The following is a 21,639-nucleotide window of genomic DNA, read 5'->3' as shown; positions in this document are numbered from 1 at the left end:
TCTCAATCTTCCTCTTATAATCAGTCTTGGCCTTTTGAAAACCTTTTTTCAAACTACCTCTGGCAATACTGCATCTTGCCCCATCATTTAAGGTCCCTAAAGACCTTAGTCCTGTCGCGCAAGAGGCACTGGACTTACTTTCTTTGGAGAACAAATACCAAGACTTCATTTGATGACAAGATTTAAAATAGGTCAGGTTGCTTAGTTTATCTCTCTTTTTCATAAGTTTGGTTAAAAGTATATTGAGAGCTGGGAGTCGAACATGATGGCAGTCCAACTGTGAATAGGAAATAAATAATAGTAAATCAATGCTTCATGTATTTTTCTGTCAACTTGGCAATTGTTCCAATACAGGTATTTATCTTCTACCGGATCAGTGCAGATACTATAACTCTGCATAAGAAATTGTAAACTTTTTTTAAAAAATGTCTGGCTGTTACCTTTTTCCTATTTAAAAAAACTATTTTCCTCCCTGAGTGTTTCAGAGGTCATGGTAAAGTAATACAGATGAACAGACTTCAGGTTTTTGATTGATGGGTTATTTGGAAATGGGTGGGCTATCCTAAAGGTGAAAACCATGTGTTTAGTTTCATAGTATAATAACTTAGCAGTTTGCAGAAAAAAGATATGAACATTGCACCACACCCATTTTGCTTTCAAATTTTAAAGGCAAAATCTGGGACTGCATATTGGTAGTGATGGGGCTATATGCAGCTGGTGGCGTTGGTTATGCTTGCAGATGCTTCTTGTCGGGCTCAGATAAGGGAGATGTAACTCCTGACCATATCTTATTTATCTGGTTTGATACTATCAATCATGAAATTCTGTTGGATCATCCTTGGGCATGGGAGGCACTGTGGTAACTTTATCTCCCAGGACAATTGTGATAATGCAGAGATGGTAGTTAAGCCTTACTTTGTGCACTTCCTCAGGGATTAGCATTTTCCCTGCTCCTATTTATAATCTCCATGTGAGGCTTTAGAAGAAATAATATTAATGTGGGGCCAGATATCAATATACAAATGTTACCAGTTGACCTCTGGTGAACTATGCAATACCTTGGTGAATTTGTTCCATTGCCATCAACCAAACATAAGCCCTAGTGAAGGGTGGGGGGGTGGCTGACAGCAACTTGTGCAGGCCAGGTGAGTTGGTCACTTACCCAAGCAGAGAAGGAGGCAGAGGCAGGGGAAGACAGGCAATCCAGATGTGCCGCAATGGGCTACAAGAAAGCCAAAAGTCGGTGGACTGGAGTGAGCAGTCAGCCACAGGAGGCTCATCTTCGTGTCTCAGCTGGTCTGCAGCAGGTCAAGATCGCCTGCCTTCCATCCCACACCTCTGTCTCCGTCTGCTGCCAGTGCCACCATGCAAAACCGAGGTCATCAAGTCAGCTTTCCCGCAGCGTGTCTGGATTGCCTGCTTCTCTCCTGTACCTCTACATCTGCTGCATGGACAGGAAATCAACTCACCTGCGCTGCATAAGCTCCGCAGCCCCAGAGTGCACTGACCAAGGAACTGGTGAGCTGCAGCTGCTACCAGATACTGTCTGCCCCTGCACACTTGTCACCTCTTGTGCACAAGCCAGGGGTGAGGCGCCCAGCTGGACTGATCATCGTGAAATTTTGTTTTCCCTCCCAAAAATACATATTTTGCAGCCCTCCCAAAATATAAGACTGGGTCTTATTTTCTGAGAAATACTGTAGGTAGATATTGGATTATGGATGGGAAGAAACTAACATTGACAAAAGCAAATTACTTTGGATTCAAGCACTTTCTGGAGATTTTCCTATAGAAATTTTGTGCAAAATTTGGGAGTCCTTATGCTGCCTTTACTCAACAAGCAACTGAAACCACAGCTTGAAAAATGTTTTCATAGATCCATATGGTGCATAATCAGGATGTCGTTCTCCAAGTCACTAATGACTTAGTCACCTCTCACTTGGACTACTCTACGTGGGGTTCCACCTGAAAACAAGCTTAGTCCAAAATGCAGTGATACAAATTTAATGTATCACATTTACATCCCACTATAGTTGTATGCAGAGTCTCAACTCTGATTACCTGCTGGTTTATGGTTGCAGTTCAAGATATTGGCTATTGTTTATATGACTTGGGGCCTAGAAATTTACAGGACTGCCATTCTCCAATTAAGTGATGATGATGATGATAATTATTTATTAGATTTGTATGCCGCCCCTCTCCGAGGACTCGAGGCGGCTCACAACAAGACAATACACAATATACAAATCTAATAGTTAAAAACAATTTTAAAAACCTTCATAAAATAGTCATACAGCTCAAACAGACCATACATAAATTATAATAGCTAAGGGATATATTAATTTCCCCGTGCCTGGCAACATAGATGGGTTTTTAGAAGTTTACGAAAGCCAAGGAGGATGGGGGCGGTCCTAATCTCCGGGGGGAGTTGGTTCCAGAGGACCAGACGACATTGTTTAGTCAATGGGACCCGGAGAAGGCCAACTCTGTGGGACCTAATTGGTCACTGGGATCCTCCTGGAGGTATTCTCGTCCAATGCCATGTAGGGCTTTATAGGTCATAACCAACACTTTTAATTGAGACCGGAAACTGACAGCCAGTGCAAGCCGCGGAGTGTTGACGAGACATGGGCATATCTGGGAAAGCCCATGATTGCTGTCGCGGCTGCATTCTGCACGATCTGAAGTTTCCGAACACTTTTCAAATGTAGCCCCATGTAGAGAGCGTTGCAGTAGTCGAACCTCGAGGTGATGAGAGCATGTGTGACTGTGAGCAATGACTCCCTATCCAAATAGGGCCACAACTGGGGCACCAGGCGAACCTGGGCAAACGCTCTCCTCGCCACAGCCGAAAGGTGGTGTTCTAATGTCAGCTGTGGGTCGAGGGGGACACCCAAGTTGCAGACCCTCTCCGAGGGAGTCAATAATTTTCCCAGGGTAATGGATGGACAGATGGAATTGTCCTTGGGAGGTAAAACCCACAGCCACTCCGTCTTGCCAGGGTTGAGTGTGAACCTGTTGACACCCATCCAGACCCCAACAGCCTCCAGGCACCAGCACATCACTTCCACTGCTTTGCTGACTGGACATGGGGTGGAGATGTATAACTGGGTATCATCAGCATACTGATGATACCTCACCCCATGCCCTTGAGTGATCTCACCCAGTGGTGATGTTATATTAATGGAACTTCAGAGACGAATCTGCTTTATGGCTGCCTCTGCACCCTGATAATAGCATTCTTCACAAAATTTGTATCAATCTTTGAGTAGATTGATTTGTGGACACTTCAAATATTGTCTTAATTTTGGTTGATTGTAGAGTTGTTTTGTTTCCCCAACATGCTTTCTTGTATTATTTTTTCCCCTTGTCTGCTTTAAATTGCATTCATTTATGATTAGAAAGCTTATAAGTAATTTGATTGAATACATGGATGAAACTGCCTGCCTGATTTATGAATTATTTCACCTGAACATGTTCCATGGTTTTTTTTGTTGTTGTGATCAGTGTGGATAAACTATTTGCTCCTTTTTTGGATGGATGGATGGAAATTTCTGAAAATGTAAATATAGATAGATTACAATAGAAACAGCCTGTTTTGCAATTTCATGCAATAATTTAAATGACAATATGAAAAATATTAAATGCTGAAATTCTAGATTTTAATGTACAGTAGAACCCCGACTTACGAGACTAATTGGTTCCGGAAGGAGGCTCGTAAGTCGGAACGCTCGTATGATGAAACATTGTTTCCCATAGGAAACAATGTAAAGTCAACTAATCCGTGCAACAACAAAAAAACCCGCTGCCGCCGAACGCGGAAGTTAGCATTCAGAGACAGCTGCGAAGCGGCGCGGGTGTTTTAAAATGTGGCAGCCGGCCTGGGGGGCTCGGGGGGAAGCCCCCGAGCCCCCCAGGCCGGCTGCCACATTTTAAAACACCCGCGCCGCTTCGCAGCTCTCTGCTGAATCCGAACGCGGAAGTTAGCGTTCCGGATTCAGCAGAGAGCTGCGAAGCGGCGCGGGTGTTTTAAAACGTGGCAGCCGGGCTCGGGGGCTTCCCCCCGAGCCCCCCAGGCCGGCTGTGACGTTTTAAAACACGCGCGCTGCTTCGCAGCTCTCTGCTGAATCCGAACGCGGAAGTTAGCGTTCCGGCTTCAGGAGACAGCTGCGAAGCAGCGCGCGTGTTTTAAAAGGTTGCAGCCGGCCTGGGGGGCTTGCCAGCACCCCCCCGAGCCCCCCAGGCCGGCTGCAACCTTTTAAAACACGCGGGATACGAGCGCCAAGGAGCTGTCTCCTGAAGCCGAAAGCGGAAGTTAGTGTTCGGCTTCCGGAGACAGCTCCTTGGCGCTCGTATCCCGAATGTGAGCTCGGGAGGCGAACAAAAATGTCGCTCCCCTCCCAGCTCTTATCTCGAGTAGCTCGTAAGTAGAGCTGCTCGTATGTCGAGGTTCCACTGTACTTGATTTCAGCCATTTTTTAATTTTTTTACAGAGGGTTGTAGATACAATTTCAGAGCTACTGCTTCATAATTCATTTACGGATTTAAGGGATAATTTGAAATAATTTTTGAGCAATTTCTAAATCTTTTATTAATTAAGCTCCAAAATAAATTTATATTAGGCTCTCCATTATATGTTGCTGGTATCTGAAGTAGAAGAAACTGAAATCTTCAAGATTTGTCTGGAGTATTGGAATCATCTGGCTGCTGAATTATATAGAGAGAGTCCATTTTCAACATCAGCTTCTCCATTGCTATCAGGAACTCAGCATTTTGATGTACCCCCACGGAGACAACTTTATTTGCCTGTGCTTTCTAAGGTAATTGTACTCTCCAGTTTATTTATACTTTATAAATGTGAAAGTGTTTACTGTGGTACCCTGCTATGAATTAGTAGCTGTGAGTTACTGGAGATACGTTATCTTGGACTCTAGATGGTGATTTGTTACTCATAGAAACAGAAGATTGACGGCAGAAAAAGACCTCATGGTCCATCTAGACAAGTTTCAGTTGTTCAGAATGCAGTAGTGTAGATAGATATGGGATTTCATCATTACAAATATTTAGCACTTCTACTGTGCAAAGTACACTGCCTCCCTACATAGAGCTTCCAGGTGCAATTCAGGATGCTGATTATCACCTATAAAATCCTGCAGGGCAATGGACTGGTTTGTTTGTTAGGTTGCCTTCTCAAGCATAACTGTCCATCCCACATGCTCCAAGAGAAAAGACATACTCTTCTCTGAAGCAATGTTACCTGTCAGATACAGGCGGCGTGGTTTTTGGTGGCCGCCCTTTTCTCTGGAACAGCTACACTCAGTCCCCCCAATACTACAGTTGGCCACAACCCCATAGCCCTTTAAAAGACAGTTATGACTTGCATCTTTTCCTTGGGTTGGGTCAAGATGAATAGAATTCCCAATTGAAAAGATATAATCTGTTTTGGTTCCAAATGTCATTTAATTGTTTGTGTTTGTTTTTATGATATTTGTTTTTATATATTTATTTAATAATTCTGTACACTGCCCAGAGTATGTTTAAGATTGATAGCTGTTTAAATGTTTGAAAACAATAACATTTGAAAATGAGGTGGAAAAGAGAACCTGATAGGACTGTAAATGTGATAGTCAGGGATACACAACGACCCACTGATAAATGTTAAGGATTCCAGCTGTCTGAGTTTTGTGCCACAGCAAATTAGGGGGGGGGGGGGGGGTGTTTTCCATAAGTTTTAAATAAGTTTTATCATTTGTACCTACAATAATCAACAATAAATTCTCAATCATTAGATAGCCTCTGCCTCATCTGGCCTATCAGTAAGTAATGATATGAAAAATCTGATTTTCATACTATGTTTTTAATATATATATATATATATAATATATAGGTGCGATTATTGATGGTTAGCCGCATGGCAAAACCAGAAGAAGTACTTGTTGTAGAAAATGATCAAGGAGAAGTTGTTCGAGAATTTATGAAAGACACAGACTCTATCAACTTGTACAAGAACATGAGAGAAACACTAGGTAAATTATATTTGTATGTTCGTTACCTTTAATTCTGCTTTGTTAAGGAAAAAAAATCCCCAAAACTAAAATATGAAAATTTTTGCTATTACAGTTGATAAGAAGGGATAAATTGTTTTTCTGTTGACAGCCACAAGCAAAGCCAGAATATAGGTTATATCATTTTCATAAGCAAATTTATTTTAGCCATGATTCTGTAGACTGAATTTTTTGTTGCAGGTGCTTATAAATTTTATTAAGGTAATTTTTAATAGTTTGCATTGGTCTCCCTCAACTCTGAAAAAACCTAGCAAATTTTGCAATTCACTCTAGCGTTTCATTAAACGTTAGGCGAGAATGATATTTGAATTCCTGGTAATATCAACTTACTTAAATTATTTCTTCCAGTTTATCTCACCCATCTGGATTATGCAGATACTGAACGAATAATGACTGAGAAGCTTCACAATCAAGTAAACGGTAGTGAATGGTCATGGAAAAATCTTAATACCCTGTGTTGGGCTATAGGTTCAATAAGTGGAGCAATGCATGAAGAAGATGAGAAGAGGTTTCTTGTAACAGTAATAAAGGTATAATAAAATATACGATCTTCAGTAGGTTCTCAGGGAATTTTTATCTTTTATAAAAAGAAAGTTAATCTCATGACAATTGTGCAAATACTATAAATCAGGAAATATTGAGCTTCTCGTAAGGCTTAAATCCTGAAAAGGTGGGTGTTATTTTCATGGACATCAAACACCAGTATTACAACTTCATTGGCAAACAGCATTTTGAATGCCCTCAAGTCCAAATACACCCTCTCCTCATTTAGCCACTGCATTTAGTTCCTTAAATTGGAAGCAAAATAATGGTTAAGCAAATTATGTGACTGATAGAGATTTGCAAAGTTCACTGGTTGCAGCCATCTCATTGAGGTAGTCTCATGCCGCAGTAGTAGTATGTTGTTGGAACTTGAAAAATTAGTATACTGTGCTTGATTGGCCAGCAAAATTTCTTGCCCTGAACCTCAGAGAGAATCTGTGGGCTATTGCTAAGAGAAAGATGAGAGACATGAGACTGAACAATGCAGAAGAGCTGAAGGTTGCTATTGAAGCATCTTGGTCTTCCATAACACCTCAGCAGTGCCACAGGCTGATAACTTCCATGCCATCCTGCATTGAGGCAGCAAAGGGGGCCCAAACCAAGTACTATGTATATATGCATGCTTATACTTTTAAGAGGTCCGATGTTGTTCTATGTACAATCCCTTTTTTATTGATCACATGTAATATTCTAATTTTCTGAGATGGTGGATTTGGGGTTTTCATGAGCTGTACCATAATCATCACAATTATGTCAAATCATGGCTTGAACTATCTTGCCTTGCATGTAATGAGTTTCATATATTATGTTTCACCTTTTAAGTTGCATTACTGAAATAAATGAACTTCTGCTTAATATAACTTTAAGTTTCACCTGTAGGGTAGCCTTCGTTCTATATTCATTATTCAAACAAATTGCTTGAAAATGCATATTCTCTATTAAACTTTTCAAGCAGGACTGGTTCACTTGATGGGAACAAAACTAAGAGTCATTTTGATGGCTGCTCTTAAGTGTTTGGGTGTTTTGTGAGGCTTGCTTTTAATGCTATTCTAGGAAGCAAGAACATTTTTATTCAAGCATCCGTTTATGTTTAAAACTGGTATATTTTATTAGGTTCAGTTGAATTTGTTTACTGCAGTGTTTTATTGGTGTGTTTTCACTGGTGTATTTTTTATTACATCTGAAATCTTCAGTTAGTTAATTGGTATATTAATGAAATTTTCATTATGATGGGACTTCCATTACTAGTCTACCAGAGGATTTATCTTATGATATATTCTATGTTAGTGCTACATTAACTGGCTTGGGGTATCATGTTTTGCATAATTACAGCATGTATTACTTGCTTTATTTATTACTTAGTGCAAACAAGTACTAAGCACTTAGTACTTGTTTGTTTTTTAACAAACATTTGATTTTACTTATTTCACCTTATTTTTATTTTTTTCTGCAACGCTGCTCTAAATTTTTTACCATAAAAATTGATTTTTTTTATGTACCTTGTATTTCTATAGGATCTTCTTGGACTTTGTGAGCAAAAAAGAGGAAAAGATAATAAAGCTATTATTGCATCAAATATAATGTACATAGTAGGACAGTATCCAAGATTTTTGAGAGCCCATTGGAAATTTCTGAAGACTGTTGTCAACAAGCTATTTGAATTTATGCATGGTAACGTATCTGGAATTTAATTTGAATTCTGAAATAATAATGATAAAACCAGTAACAGTTACTGTTTTTCTATTAAACATCATAATAGAAGCAATTGGGAAACATCTTCACAAAACATTCTTATACAAGTATTTCTAATTTTTCTCTTTAGAAACTCATGATGGGGTCCAGGACATGGCTTGTGATACTTTTATAAAAATAGCGCAAAAATGTCGAAGGCACTTTGTTCAAGTTCAAGTTGGAGAAGTAATGCCATTCATTGATGAGATACTGAACAATATTAACACAATTATTTGTGATCTTCAGCCACAGCAGGTAATATCAAGTTATAATATTGCAAAAATATCTAAAATAAGGGAATGTGTAAACACATGGGCATCAATAAGGCAGAGGGTTTTTTAATTCTAGAATATACCTTTTGGATCTATACTTTACTGAACAATAAATTGTTCAGAAATCTGAACATCCATAGAAATCTAAAGATTTTAAAACAAAAAGAAATGTAAGATTTGAAATTTACAGTTTAATAGTTTTAGTGAAATTATTATTGCGTTCCAAACATATTTGATTACATATTTTAGTATACTTTTTCTTCAATTAGGTGCATACTTTTTATGAAGCAGTTGGATATATGATTGGTGCCCAGACTGACCAGACAGTACAAGAGCATTTGATAGAGAAATATATGTTACTCCCTAATCAAGTATGGGACAGCATAATTCAACAAGCTACAAAAGTAAGAGTTCATAATATGTATACTGTTCGCAGGCATGATTATAATTTCAGAAAATGGAATTGTTGTTTTCAATAATATTTCTTTACCTATTTGTCATATTTAAGTGGCCAACCATCTCACAAACAAGTTACTCTGAATGATGTACATCAAAGCTAAAAACTATATATGCAAACAAGTAGTAGTATTGCTAAAAAATTAAAATTATAAAAAGTATAAAAGTAAAAAATAATAGGTGAAAAACAATATTATACCATATTTCACCAATCCCCTTGGTACACAAGCCAGATGACACAAGCAGGTCTTGGAGAGGATGTCTGGAAAATTAAAAGGGATAAAGCTAGCCTCACTATGGGGAGAATAATATTCTATAATGCAGGGGCCACAGCAGAAAAGGCCTATTGCCAAGGACTAACTGAGTAAAGCTTCCTAGCCAATGGGAACTGCAGAATGCCCCCTCTGCTGGATCTGATAGGACAGGTAGAAGTGATTGGGGTAATTTGGTCCCATATTACATAGGGCTTTAAAGGACAAAAATTGCATCTTGAGTTGTTCCTAGAAACATACTATTATATACTATTAGATGAAGCGCTGTTTTGTTTGCTAAATGCACAAATTTCTGTTTAACAGAACGTTGATATTCTTAAAGACTCTGAAACAGTTAAGCAGTTGGGGAGTATCCTGAAAACTAATGTGAGGGCATGTAAAGCTGTTGGACATCCATTTGTGATTCAGCTTGGAAGAATCTACTTAGATATGCTGAATGTGTATAAGTGCCTAAGTGAAAACATTTCTGCAGCTATTCAAGCAAATGGTAAGCATGACTGCTTTAATTACAGTAATATTTTAGATCTTCTTAATTGGTTATTTATCATGTCAAACAAATGAACTAGACTTTGTAATGTAGAAGAGCACTCTCAAACAATTCACAGGATGATTGAGTAAAGGTAATAAAGAGCAAGTTTAAAAGTGTTTTGTATTGTGGGTATGGTCTGCTTAATTTGAGATGGGTGAATAACTTTATTGACATGAATATGATCCCACCAAATGAATTGTTGCAGAACTTAAATAGCTTCATTTAGTGTAATGATAAATGCTAAATATAAAATAATATTTTGGTAACTTAAGAGACAGCATAATTTCTTCCTTGAAAATAGTACTTTATCCTAACCCTGGCTTAAGTTTGAAACACCCAAGCTCATTTGAGCATAAAAAGGGGGAAATAATTTTTTCTGTACTTGGGCCTCTCTCCAAAAACCTGAGTGGACCCAAAATAAAACAAAATTAACCTTAAATTATTTAAATAATCCCTGTGACAGTAAAAAAAAAAAAAAAAAAAAGCCGTAACCATTTTTAATTCTCAAGAACCCAGAACAAAGTTTTTCAACTTATGTACTTAATCATAGCTAGGGTCAATACATACAAATACTATCAAGGCCTGGATCATCTGTGTTCTGCCAACATAATCTATACACTTAGCAGATACCAAGGTATCATGTAGATTTTTGGTATTTTCTGTCTTTATAGAAACATTACTATATATAGAATAGAATAGAATAGAATTCTTTATTGGCCAAGTGTGACTGTGCACACAAGGAATTTGTCTTTGATGCATATGCTTGCTCTTAGTATACATAAGAGGAAAAGATACATTTGTCAAGAATCATGAAGTACAACACTTAATGATTGTCATAAGGATCAAATAAGCAATGAAGAAACAATCAATATTAATAAAAATCTTAAGGATACAAGCAACAAGTTACAGTCATACAGTCATAAGTTGGAGGAAATGGATGATAGAAATTATGAGGGAAAAAACTAGTAGTAATAGTAGAGCAGATTTAAATAAATAAATAGTTTGACAGTGTTGAGGGAATTATTTGATTAGCAGAGTGATGGCGTTCAGGAAAAAACTGTCATTGTGTCTAGTTGTCTTAAATATTTTCACTGCCCTCTTTTTGACTTGTGCAGTATACAGGTCCTCTATGGAAGGCAGGTTGGCAGCAATGGTTTTCTTTGCAGTTCTGATTATCCTCTGAAGTTTGTGTCGGTCTTGTTGGGTTGCAGAATCAAATCAGACAGTTATAGAGGTGCAGATGATAGACTCATGATTCTTATATAGAACTGTATTAGCAGATTCTTGGGCAGTTTGAGCTTCCTGAGTTGGTGTAGAAAGAACGTTCTTTGTTGAGCTTTTTTGATGACGTCTTTGATGTTAGGTGATCATTTGAAGGTCTCTAGTGTTGATACTGTGTTGTCTAGTATTGTGAGAGGTGGTAGGATAGGGGGGTTCCTCCTGTATAGGAAGATTTTGTAACCCTTCTGATACAGAATCTTGAATCTGAATAGCATTTAATAATTATTATGTCATTCTGGATTTTCTTTCATATTCCTTAATTTGTTGATTTTTGAAAAGCTGGACTAAAACTTTCTAAATCAACTTGCTCCTCCAAGGCTATTCTTGATTTGTAATTGACCTTAAAACTCTTCCAGGTGAAATGGTAACAAAGCAACCTCTGATTAGAAGTATGAGAACAGTAAAAAGGGAAACTTTAAAACTCATTTCTGGTTGGGTGAGCAGATCTAATGATCCTCAGATGGTAAGTACAATGACCTTAATAAACTACTAAAACACAAAGGGTGAATTTGCATGACATACAATCTTGACTGGACATTCACCCTAGTAGGAGATTTACCTTGACTGTGGGAACCCCTTTCAAGTGTTAGACACTAGAGTTGCAATTTTAGCAGACACTAAAACCAGATGCCTAAACTTTAAAAAAATTATCACAGCAATTATTTCTGAAAACATGTTTAAATACAGTTAAAACCAAACAAATAATTAAGATATGGTAGTATTTAGCACTTCACCAACTGCTATGGCCCTGGTATGGAAAACAAAAGGCTAGTCTCATCTGTATTAAAATGTTTCCATGTTTATTCTGTTGGAACACATAACTCACTCAAAACATTCCAACAGACTGTTCCCAGTTGTGCTGCTTTGTTTGGATCTTAGAACATTTCCCCCCTTTATTGTGTCATCATCTTTCCCTGCTGAGAACAAATATTACAATTGCCTTTATGATGTTTTACTGATGGGGGAGGAGAATATCTTGATTTTAGACCATTGCATGGGAAAGGGGAAGTTCATTTCCTTTTCCCAATTCTTTTGTTTAAAAATAAGACCCTCAAAAAGAAAGCAAATGGAGGTGAGAAATAGAAATTTGTCTCAAACAGGTCCTTGTTTAAATCATTTTGGTATATTTTTTCTCAGTATTTTTGTCTGATTTAACACATTATGCAAACAGGTCAAACTTTAGGAAATATTGGGTTAATCCTTTGTTGATTTTTTCCCCTAGGTAGCTGAAAACTTTGTTCCACCTTTGCTAGATGCGGTTCTTATTGATTACCAGAGGAATGTTCCAGCTGCCAGAGAGCCAGAAGTGCTTAGTACCATGGCTATCATAGTAAACAAATTGGGCGGTCACATCACTGCTGAAATACCTCAGATATTTGATGCTGTCTTTGAATGCACATTGAATATGATTAATAAGGTAATTCAGTGACTTTTAAACATTAAAAATAGCTATAAGGAGAGAGCTTATAAACACTGGTTTGACTTATTTTCAGCAAAGGACAATGGTTTGTGGGGGTTTTTGCAACGGAACTGGAATTCCAAATTTATTCCTAGATAGGTTCATTTCCCACAGCTTTTAATAGCGTGGTGGCATAACTAACTATAATAGAGAAATTTTTCTCTATTTCCCCTTCATTCTGTCAATTTCATGTGTAACTATTATTTTCTATGTTCTTTGCATCTTAACTTCATGTGTTTTTTCTACGTTAACTGAATATGACACTACTTGTTTTACATTATGACTACTCTCCTTGAAGTATTTTTCTGGCTTCCTCTGTTTATGGATTGGGCACACACAGATTTTTTAAAAAACTCTACTTTGCAAGTGCAGAAGACTTTATCTCTTTCTGTACTTATTTTCTAACACTAATTAGAATTTCTAAAGGTAATGATTCAGTTAATATGTTCTCAATCATTCGAGGATCTCTTGATTTCTGAAACCACTTACAGTCACTTTCTATTCTTTCCATTAAGAACTGCTTCTCACAACCTTTGTTTCTTTTAAGTTCCTTCTCAAAATTCTAGGAGACATTTGGATCATCCCCCTCAATTAGAGGTGTATAGTTTGATGCCTCAAGATGACCTGATTAACCTAAACAGCTTTGGTTGTGGCTTCCAACAACTCCAAAATCTCTTGCTAAATTATAGCATTACACATCACTAAAGAGGAAAATGAACAAATACATAATTGGAGAGTAGTGTTAATTATTGAAAAATGAAATGAAATAAGGTATCATTTTTCAGTTTACAATTCTAAATTTGCCGTGAGCCATGAATCTCTGCTTTTCTGTCTTATTGTAATTAAGCCAACATAAATGAGTTCTTGTGATAAATATATCCATGCAATTCTCTTTGGCAATAGTACAGGTACTTGACTTAGGGCTGGTTGCTAAACATCCATTAGAAATTAATACAAACTTGATTTGCCCTTCTAATCAATCACATGGTTCATTTAATGACCTGAGTGTCTGACTCAACAGCTGTCATAAACAGTCTTACAATCGACTTCAGTCACGTGGTGCCCCAAGTTGTGACTTCAATGATTTATAACCAAAATTCCTGTTCTGGTTTGAGTTAAAGTTTAAGTCAACCCATATATTCTGCCATTCTCCTTTTATGAGATTTTTAAAAATTATTCAGTATAATCTATACCATAAGAGAACTTTATTGGTCTTCAAGTACAAGGCAGACATGGACTGATTTAGATCTAGGGTCAGTACTTTTATTTACTGCAAGAAATTTTTCCCTTTTTCCTGATCAAACTTTAATCAACTTAATATCCATAGTTGAAACCAGAACTTCTGTTGATAAGTTGATGCAGTTGTTAAGAGAGTTGTGCCCAACTATTACCTTTTTGCTGCAGTTGCTAAACAGATCATTGTGGTTGTTAAATGAATCTAGCTTCCATATTTACTTTGCTTATCAGAAGCTCCTTGGAAGGTTGCAAATTCTGAAACACCCAGTTGCAAAGCAAATTTTTACTATGGGGACACTGACAGGGCCAAGACCAATATGTCACACTTTTCAGTATCATTGTAATTGTGAATAGCTGATGAATGAATGATTGTAAGTTCAGAACTACCTGTATAAACTGAATAAGGGTTGCTAGATGCTCTAACTGGAATCTAAATTGGTAGGACTCACAACGTTGCTATTAGAACCAGTAATTAGCTTATCCTTAGGTGACTGTCTTGATCACGTGGCTTTTGAAGCTAAGATATTTTTCTTTATATCTTAAACATTTTTCAAATAAATCATGACCATAGGCTTCACCATACCATTGCATTGAAGTGAAAGGGGAAAGATAAATATTGCTATTATTTTCTGCCCTAATTTCTGCTTATAAGAGAAGAACTAGCATAATTGGAATGCAGAAGAGCAATTTATTTTACTTTGTACAGGACTTTAGAAACTGCAAAGACCTTTCAGGACTTGGGGATATTTTTGAGAATAGCTACTTCAGCTACTTTCCAATTCACTAACTCTAAAATTATCTGAGGCACATCCTTCAGGAAAATTATTTATTAGAGATTGTATGGTTCAGAAAGTCAGTGTGGTGTGACACTTTTTGAATTCTACAAATGTATATTGATATTCCCTCAATATTAGAGAACCATTCATTTAGTGACTGCTGAAGTTACAAGAGCACTAAAAAAGGGATTTATGACACTTTTTCACACTGCCACTAGGCAAGTGGCTTATATTTACAATAGTTGCAATGTCCTATGGCCATGCCATCACCCTTTGTGACCTTCTGACAAGCATAGTCAGTGGAGAAGCCAGAATCACTTAACAACTGTGTTACTAACTTAACTTGCAGTGATTCACTTAACAGTTGTGGTAAACAAGGTTGTAAAAGGGGACATAATTGACATAACTGTCTTGCCCAGCAACAGAAAGTTTGGGCTTCATTCTGATTGTAATTTGAGGATTACCTGTACCAACTTATTTGCAAGAAAAGCATTTATGTCCATTTTGAAAATTGGTACCTGTTTTTGATGTGTTTTGGAGGTTGAGATGTTTTTCTACCCTGGCTTGGGAATCAGGTCTGGTCTATTTCTCTGGAGAGGCATTTGAAAATTTTACTTGTGTACTTCAATAGTGTCATAAGATGAACAAAGTTACTTGTTTAACTTAAAATAAAAATTTACAAGTAAGGAAGTTTCTTGAATTGAATGTAAAATTTCTCTTTTCTCTTAGGACTTTGAAGAGTACCCTGAACACAGAACAAACTTTTTTTTATTACTTCAAGCAGTAAACTCCCATTGCTTTCCAGCCTTCCTGGCCATTCCACCTGCACAGTTCAAACTAGTATTGGATTCTATCATTTGGGCTTTCAAGCATACAATGAGAAATGTTGCAGATACAGGTGAATATGCTTTATCCTGATCTAAATTATCGTGATTTAGAAGCATGTAGATATGAAACATTTTTAAAATCTGTTATCTGTTCAAATATTGTCAAAATGTAATTATCAAAAAACATTAACATTTTAGAATGACTTTGCTTTGTGTTTTTTTCCAGGCCTTCAGATCCTTTATACACTTTTACAAAATGTTGCACAAGAAGAAGCTGCTGCCCAGAGCTTTTATCAAACTTATTTCTGTGACATTCTTCAGCACATTTTTTCTGTTGTAACAGACACATCTCATACTGCTGGTAAGAATTTAATCCTGAGGTGGGAAAAGTTCCGCTATAAGTAGAGCCTACATTAATTACAAATATTAATTCTAATTTGTATATTCTAACCAGGTTTGACGATGCATGCATCAATTCTTGCATACATGTTCAACTTAGTAGAAGAAGGAAAAATAAGTACTCCTTTAAACCCTGGAAATCCAGTAAGCAACCAAATGTTTATTCAGGAGTATGTTGCTAATCTTCTTAAATCTGCATTTCCTCATCTACAAGAGTAAGTGCTCGATTTTCAAACACAAGTTAGAATTTATATTCACACAGCTGTCATATAAACTAATTCCTTTGACTTTTTCTTTTGTGTTAGTGCACAGGTTAAACTTTTTGTAACAGGACTCTTCAGTTTAAATCAGGATATTCCTGCTTTCAAGGAACACCTTCGGGACTTCCTAGTACAAATAAAGGTATGTTTGATTTTTATTAATGTGTATTGGATTGCGATTGTATTGGAAGAGGAAAAATTATTCATACCCAGTTCAATTCAAACCTTTATTGTTAGTGCACAACAAGTGTACAATGAGATTGGTTGATCCTTAGTGCCCCACTTCCACCCCAACATAATACAATTCAGTGAGGACAGAAAATCCCTAACCCAATAAATCTTATTAATGAACAGAGACCTATTGCATCATTGTGAATGTGTTACACTGCACGTTGCACCGACCTTGCAAGTCCATCGAACTATGTAGTTATGTTATTTTGTATAATTGCCTGATCAAACAGTAGACTTAAAGTTTTGAAACATTGAACTTGCTTTATAAATTTTGCAAATACTGTATTAGTAAATATAGCCATCTTCTGTATTCCTGAGTTAGCTTGAGTTCTTAGATGGATCTTGTATTCATCATCTGATTTTGTATTATATAGATCAAGCAATAAAGTAGCAGTTTAAGAAGTGGTGAACTCTTCTTTGCTGGAGGTGTGAAATGAGTGGCTAGAAGTCTTCAAAAATAATTTAATATAGTTGAGGTAGTCCACTAATTGAGAATATGTGTAGCTCAAGGTTGAACTGTTAAGTTGTTGGTATTTTTAAGTTGGATGTTTAATTTCCAGGTTTGATAACATCAATGTAGTCCATGGGAGAGTGGTGTTTGCTGTTTTATATATAATAGCTTATTTTGTTCTTTTTGTTGGTGTTTGGTGTCTTCCTTGATGGTATCTTCATAAGGATATTGATTCTTCTTTGACTGTGAATCTGGCACTGTTTATTGCTTATCTGCAATGTCTGTGGCTAGGTTATTTGTTTCTTTCCTTGACATTTTGGTTTATATCCAGTAAATAAAATAGAGTCTTTAAAATTTGTCAAACTTTAACCCAGTTGTTGTTTTGAGGTTTTGGTTTTTGGTTTGTAAGGGCTTCATATTCTACCATTCTGTCAGAAGATTTCTCTGTTTCTAGCCCTGTGACTTAATAACAAGCCGGCTATTAGTAACTATCCAGAGGAGCTCGATTAATATATTATTTATTAGATAGAATAATATTTAATATTTAGAGTAATAAGCCGGGGTGGCGCAGCAGGTAGAGTGCTGTACTGCAGGCCACTGAAGCTGACTGTAGATCTGCAGGTCAGCAGTTCAAATCTCATCACCAGCTCAAGATTGACTCATTCTTCCATCCTTCCGAGGTGGGTAAAATGAGGACCCAGATTGTGGGGGCAATATGGTGGCTCAGTTAAAAAGTGCTATTGCTAACATGTTGTAAGCCGCCCTGAGTCTAAGGAGAAGGGCGACATAAAAATTGAATAAATAAATAAATTTACCCAATTAATAAAATCAGATGAAGCGCACTTTCTTCATATCTTGCAAAAATGAATTGGCAGCATCAAAAGTTTCTTCCGCATCTTACAAAATTATTTGTTTTAATATTGTTGTGGTTGGCTCTGGCCCAGCTCCTGCCCCAAGGAATGTGGAGGTGGATGCAGGGGAAACATCAACATGTCAGAGGCCTGTTGTATTGCCGACAGAGTCAGGTAGTGAAGTTTCCTCGGAAGAAGAAGGAAGGTGGGGGTGACTTGGAAGAGGGGAGTTTGGCAGACAGCCCAAGAGGAGATCAGTCATCCTTATCATCCCTGGATTCGGAACAAGAATTTATGACACATCCACGCAGGCGTAGAGTGATGCATAGAAGACAACAACTGTAGGATTATTACAGGAGATAAATGAGGCCACCTGTGGTTGGGTGGGGCTGCTATAATTAGTGCTACAGATAAAAGAGCAGCCTGCTGTTTTAGCCTCATGGCAGTTTATCTGATTCATAGTTTCATCAAGATCGTGGTTTTTGCTGTTCAAGATTGTGTATGGACTTTCTGGACTTTAGAATTGGACTCAATTTCCCAGTTATTGGGTGAGAATTTGGATTGCATTTAACCTGTGCCTTGTGTGTACCAGAAAATCCCTTTGACATTTAAAAAGGGAGCTGTTTCTGTTTTTCTGTTGATAAAGACTTTTGGGTTTTCCTTCTATCGTGTGGTGTGTGTCTTTCTGGACTAATTACCCGGTAATTACGGGCGGTTGAGACAAGCCGGCAGAACAAATATGAAAATATGTTATAGTATTAATGTTACCAGAGATCTATCATCCTTTCAAAAAACAACAACATGCCGGATGAATTATCAATTGTAATATTGTACATAATTGTGTTAGTATAGCAAGCAAAGTCTTAGTGCAGAGTTCCCTAATCTTTTCAATTTTGTGGACTACCCCTAAGGGGTGAATGGGCTGATTCCATGTGTGTGGCAGGCAAGCACGCAGCTCTCTATGTGAAAATGGTGTACATGTGGACGCAGCCACCCACTGTTAGGCAAATGGGGATGTTCCACACTCACCCACTTCAGCGGCCTTATTCTGAAACGCTAAAGGACCAGGGATTGGAGACCCCTGTCTTAGTTTGTGTTTCTAGGCTATTGGATAATTAATACAACTTACAGGCTCCTGTACGGTTTCCATATACATGATTTATCCATAAAAGCAGACATCACTATTAATAGGCTGCCCATCAGAGAGGGGCAGTATATGAATCAAATAAATAAATAAATAAATGATATTGTGGTTACGAATTTATGCCTCATTCTTTGAAAATCTCCTTTAATATTTCAAATGTTACAGCATTTTATAACATAGCCAATTTGTAAATTCAATATTGATTAAAACCAAGAGCAGGTTTGCATTTTGGGGAGGGGAGTGATTTATAGTCCCTCTGCTACACAGTTTCTTATCTGTTACAATTTACAGTAGACTAAATAAATTTGGTTCCCACAAAAAGCTCTTTATTTTATATAGTTAGTTACAAAAACTTGCATGTAGCAAATTTGTCTGGACTTTTAATTTATTTGCAGGTAACCCTTGATTAACAACCACTCATTCAGCAAACATTTGAAGTTACAATGATGCTGAATGAGTGGTGCCTTCAAAGTTCAAGCCATCCCAGCACTCCCACAGTCATATAATCATAATCTGAGCACTTAGCAACCATATTACATTTACATTTTAAAACTGCTGCAGATCCCACAATCAGGTCATTGAGATTTGCAACCTTCCCTGCCAGCTTTCCACAAACAAAGAAAATGGGAAAGGCAGCAAGCAAAGATCTCCGATAGCTTAGGTAAGTCTCCCCCACTATCTTCCTGCCAGCTTACCCACTGGATTTGATTGTTGGAAGCTAGCAGGAAATTGTGAGGAGGTGCTCTGTTAATGACCCACAATCCTCATTGTATAGCAATGAGGACTGCAGTGGTTGCAATTGCTAAGTGATGCAGTCATGTGACATTTTACAACCATGTATTTAGCAACAGAAGTTCTGCTCCCAATTAAAATTGTAATTCAAGGACTACTTATATAACTCTTCAATTCAAAATTTTATTTTGCTTTTTCATAAATAAATACTAAAAAATAAATGACTACTTCCATCTCTGAAATACTGTGATTCTATGATAAAAAGAATCAATTCAGTCAGTTTTTGAAAATTTGGGATTAAAGGAAAACATTTTAACATAAACAGGAACCAATTTAAAAAATACTTGCTTTAAAGATATAATCTAAAACATTGTGTTTAAATAAAATTTACTTCATGACTTGAAGAGAAATGACTATATCTATTGCCTTTTAAATTATTTTTAGAAATTATTTGCTGTATGACTGGGTTTATAATTTGTAAATTATTTTGTTTCCATAGGAATTTGCAGGTGAAGACACATCTGACTTATTCCTGGAAGAAAGAGAGACAGCTCTTCGACAGGCTCAGGAGGAAAAACATAAACTTCAGATGTCTGTCCCTGGCATCCTAAATCCACATGAAATTCCTGAGGAAATGTGTGATTAAAAAATAACCAGTTTTTCTGTTTTCTTTCTGTACAGCTGCGTTGTTGTAGAAGAAAACAGGACTTGGATATTTGTTGACCAAAATGATGCCAATTTGTAAATTTAAGATGTCACCTAGTGGCCCTTTTTTCTTATGTGTTTTTGTATAAGAAATTTTCTGTGAAATATCCTTCCATTGTTTAAGCTTTTTGTTTTGGTCATCTTTATTTAGATTTGCATGAAGTTGAAAATTAAGGCATTTTAAAAATAAAACACTTCATGCCCATTTTGTGGCTAAGAGTAAGAAAAGGCAAAACATATAACTTGTAAAGTCTATTACAAAATTAAACATTTTTCCAGTTAAAACACTTTTTTTCTTTTAATTAAGGATCATTTTCTAGTCTGTTCCACAGTCTAGAAAAAGGGTAATAAAGAAATCCATCAAGTTAATTGTTAGTAATAGGAAGATGAATGCTGCATCATCAGACATGAGCAGCTTTGGGGCTAAGTGATAAAGCTAGGCTACTGATATTTGCAAGTCATATGGCAAATTTGCAGCAAGATCATGTGCATATCATCCCATTGTAAAGCAACTTGGAAAAATATGGGAACACAGTACAGTTAGTTATTTTTACACAGTTCTTTTGTTTTTGTGTGTGTGCTGTCGCTTTGTCGACAACAGCTTTTTGTTTTCCTCAATGAGGAGTGTTGCTCATTTGTGAGCCTTCATTAACTCGAAGTGAAATGGTTAAAATATTTATCCTGTTAGAATAGGCTGCATCTTTTTAACAAGCTCATTAAAGAAGAACTCTGGCTTTTGAGATGACTTCTACTAATTTACATTGTTTACCATGCTGTAGTGCTTTAAGAACACTACCTAAAAAGCAAAATAAACTTGGTTTACATTTATTTTCCTTTTGTGGCTGTATTCTTTCATTGGAATGTTCCAATCACTGTGAACTTTAGGTGAAAATTTCAATGTTGATCTGGGAAAGCTATCATCTTGACTGATGTGATCCATAGCATGGAATAGGACAAAGCACCGACCCTGACACTGCCATCTGGACATGGGACAAGTGGCCCCAGCCAATTGGATGTGGGGATAACTGAGTACCACAGGACAGCAAAGCAGGGAAGGGTAACATTCTTCACCTATTTATTATATGTAAACATATCTCAGAGCCTGCAAGAAGTTATGATTATATATACATATTGAAAACAATGTTAAGATACAGTGGCTTTTAAAATTGTAATGGAGTTAAATTAATTATGGAACTTCAGTAAGGTACAAGCTGCTCTAATCCTCAGAAAGAGCAGGAATCACTCAGCAGTGCTACTCTACAGCGATTACCTGCTGATCAGGTAAATAAATCAGAGACATAAACATACACCCATGAAGGGAAGGCCAGCAAATTACTTACATGATTACAGGCAGAGCTGTGCAGATGCATAATCAATCCCCTTTCCTGCAAAGCTCTTAAAGAGCATCACTTTTTACAG

The 21,639-nt window shown here is 37.0% G+C and overlaps 1 protein-coding gene across 9 annotated transcripts in view; it reads left to right on the top strand.

Annotated features, from left to right (window-relative positions):
* XPO1 (exportin 1) overlaps window positions 1-21,048 on the top strand; it is a 79,453-nt gene extending 58,405 nt beyond the window's left edge. For all 9 annotated transcript variants that reach the window (XM_070734815.1, XM_070734809.1, XM_070734813.1 and 6 more), the window contains 14 exons: window positions 4,623-4,820; window positions 5,888-6,026; window positions 6,414-6,595; window positions 8,123-8,279; window positions 8,431-8,594; window positions 8,881-9,015; window positions 9,643-9,826; window positions 11,506-11,612; window positions 12,372-12,566; window positions 15,350-15,518; window positions 15,674-15,808; window positions 15,902-16,061; window positions 16,152-16,248; window positions 20,015-21,048. In XM_070734815.1, the coding sequence (XP_070590916.1) occupies window positions 4,623-4,820; window positions 5,888-6,026; window positions 6,414-6,595; window positions 8,123-8,279; window positions 8,431-8,594; window positions 8,881-9,015; window positions 9,643-9,826; window positions 11,506-11,612; window positions 12,372-12,566; window positions 15,350-15,518; window positions 15,674-15,808; window positions 15,902-16,061; window positions 16,152-16,248; window positions 20,015-20,161 (2,169 nt within the window). In that variant the 3' untranslated portion in view covers window positions 20,162-21,048. The remainder of the gene's footprint in view (window positions 1-4,622; window positions 4,821-5,887; window positions 6,027-6,413; window positions 6,596-8,122; window positions 8,280-8,430; window positions 8,595-8,880; window positions 9,016-9,642; window positions 9,827-11,505; window positions 11,613-12,371; window positions 12,567-15,349; window positions 15,519-15,673; window positions 15,809-15,901; window positions 16,062-16,151; window positions 16,249-20,014) is intronic.
* The last annotated feature ends 591 nt before the right edge of the window (window positions 21,049-21,639 follow it).

The sequence above is a fragment of the Erythrolamprus reginae genome, chromosome 1 (assembly GCF_031021105.1).
Source record: "Erythrolamprus reginae isolate rEryReg1 chromosome 1, rEryReg1.hap1, whole genome shotgun sequence".
Taxonomy (NCBI): domain Eukaryota; kingdom Metazoa; phylum Chordata; class Lepidosauria; order Squamata; family Dipsadidae; genus Erythrolamprus; species Erythrolamprus reginae.
Note: the sequence above shows the minus strand (reverse complement) of the source record. Positions and strands in the feature narration are given on the sequence as shown.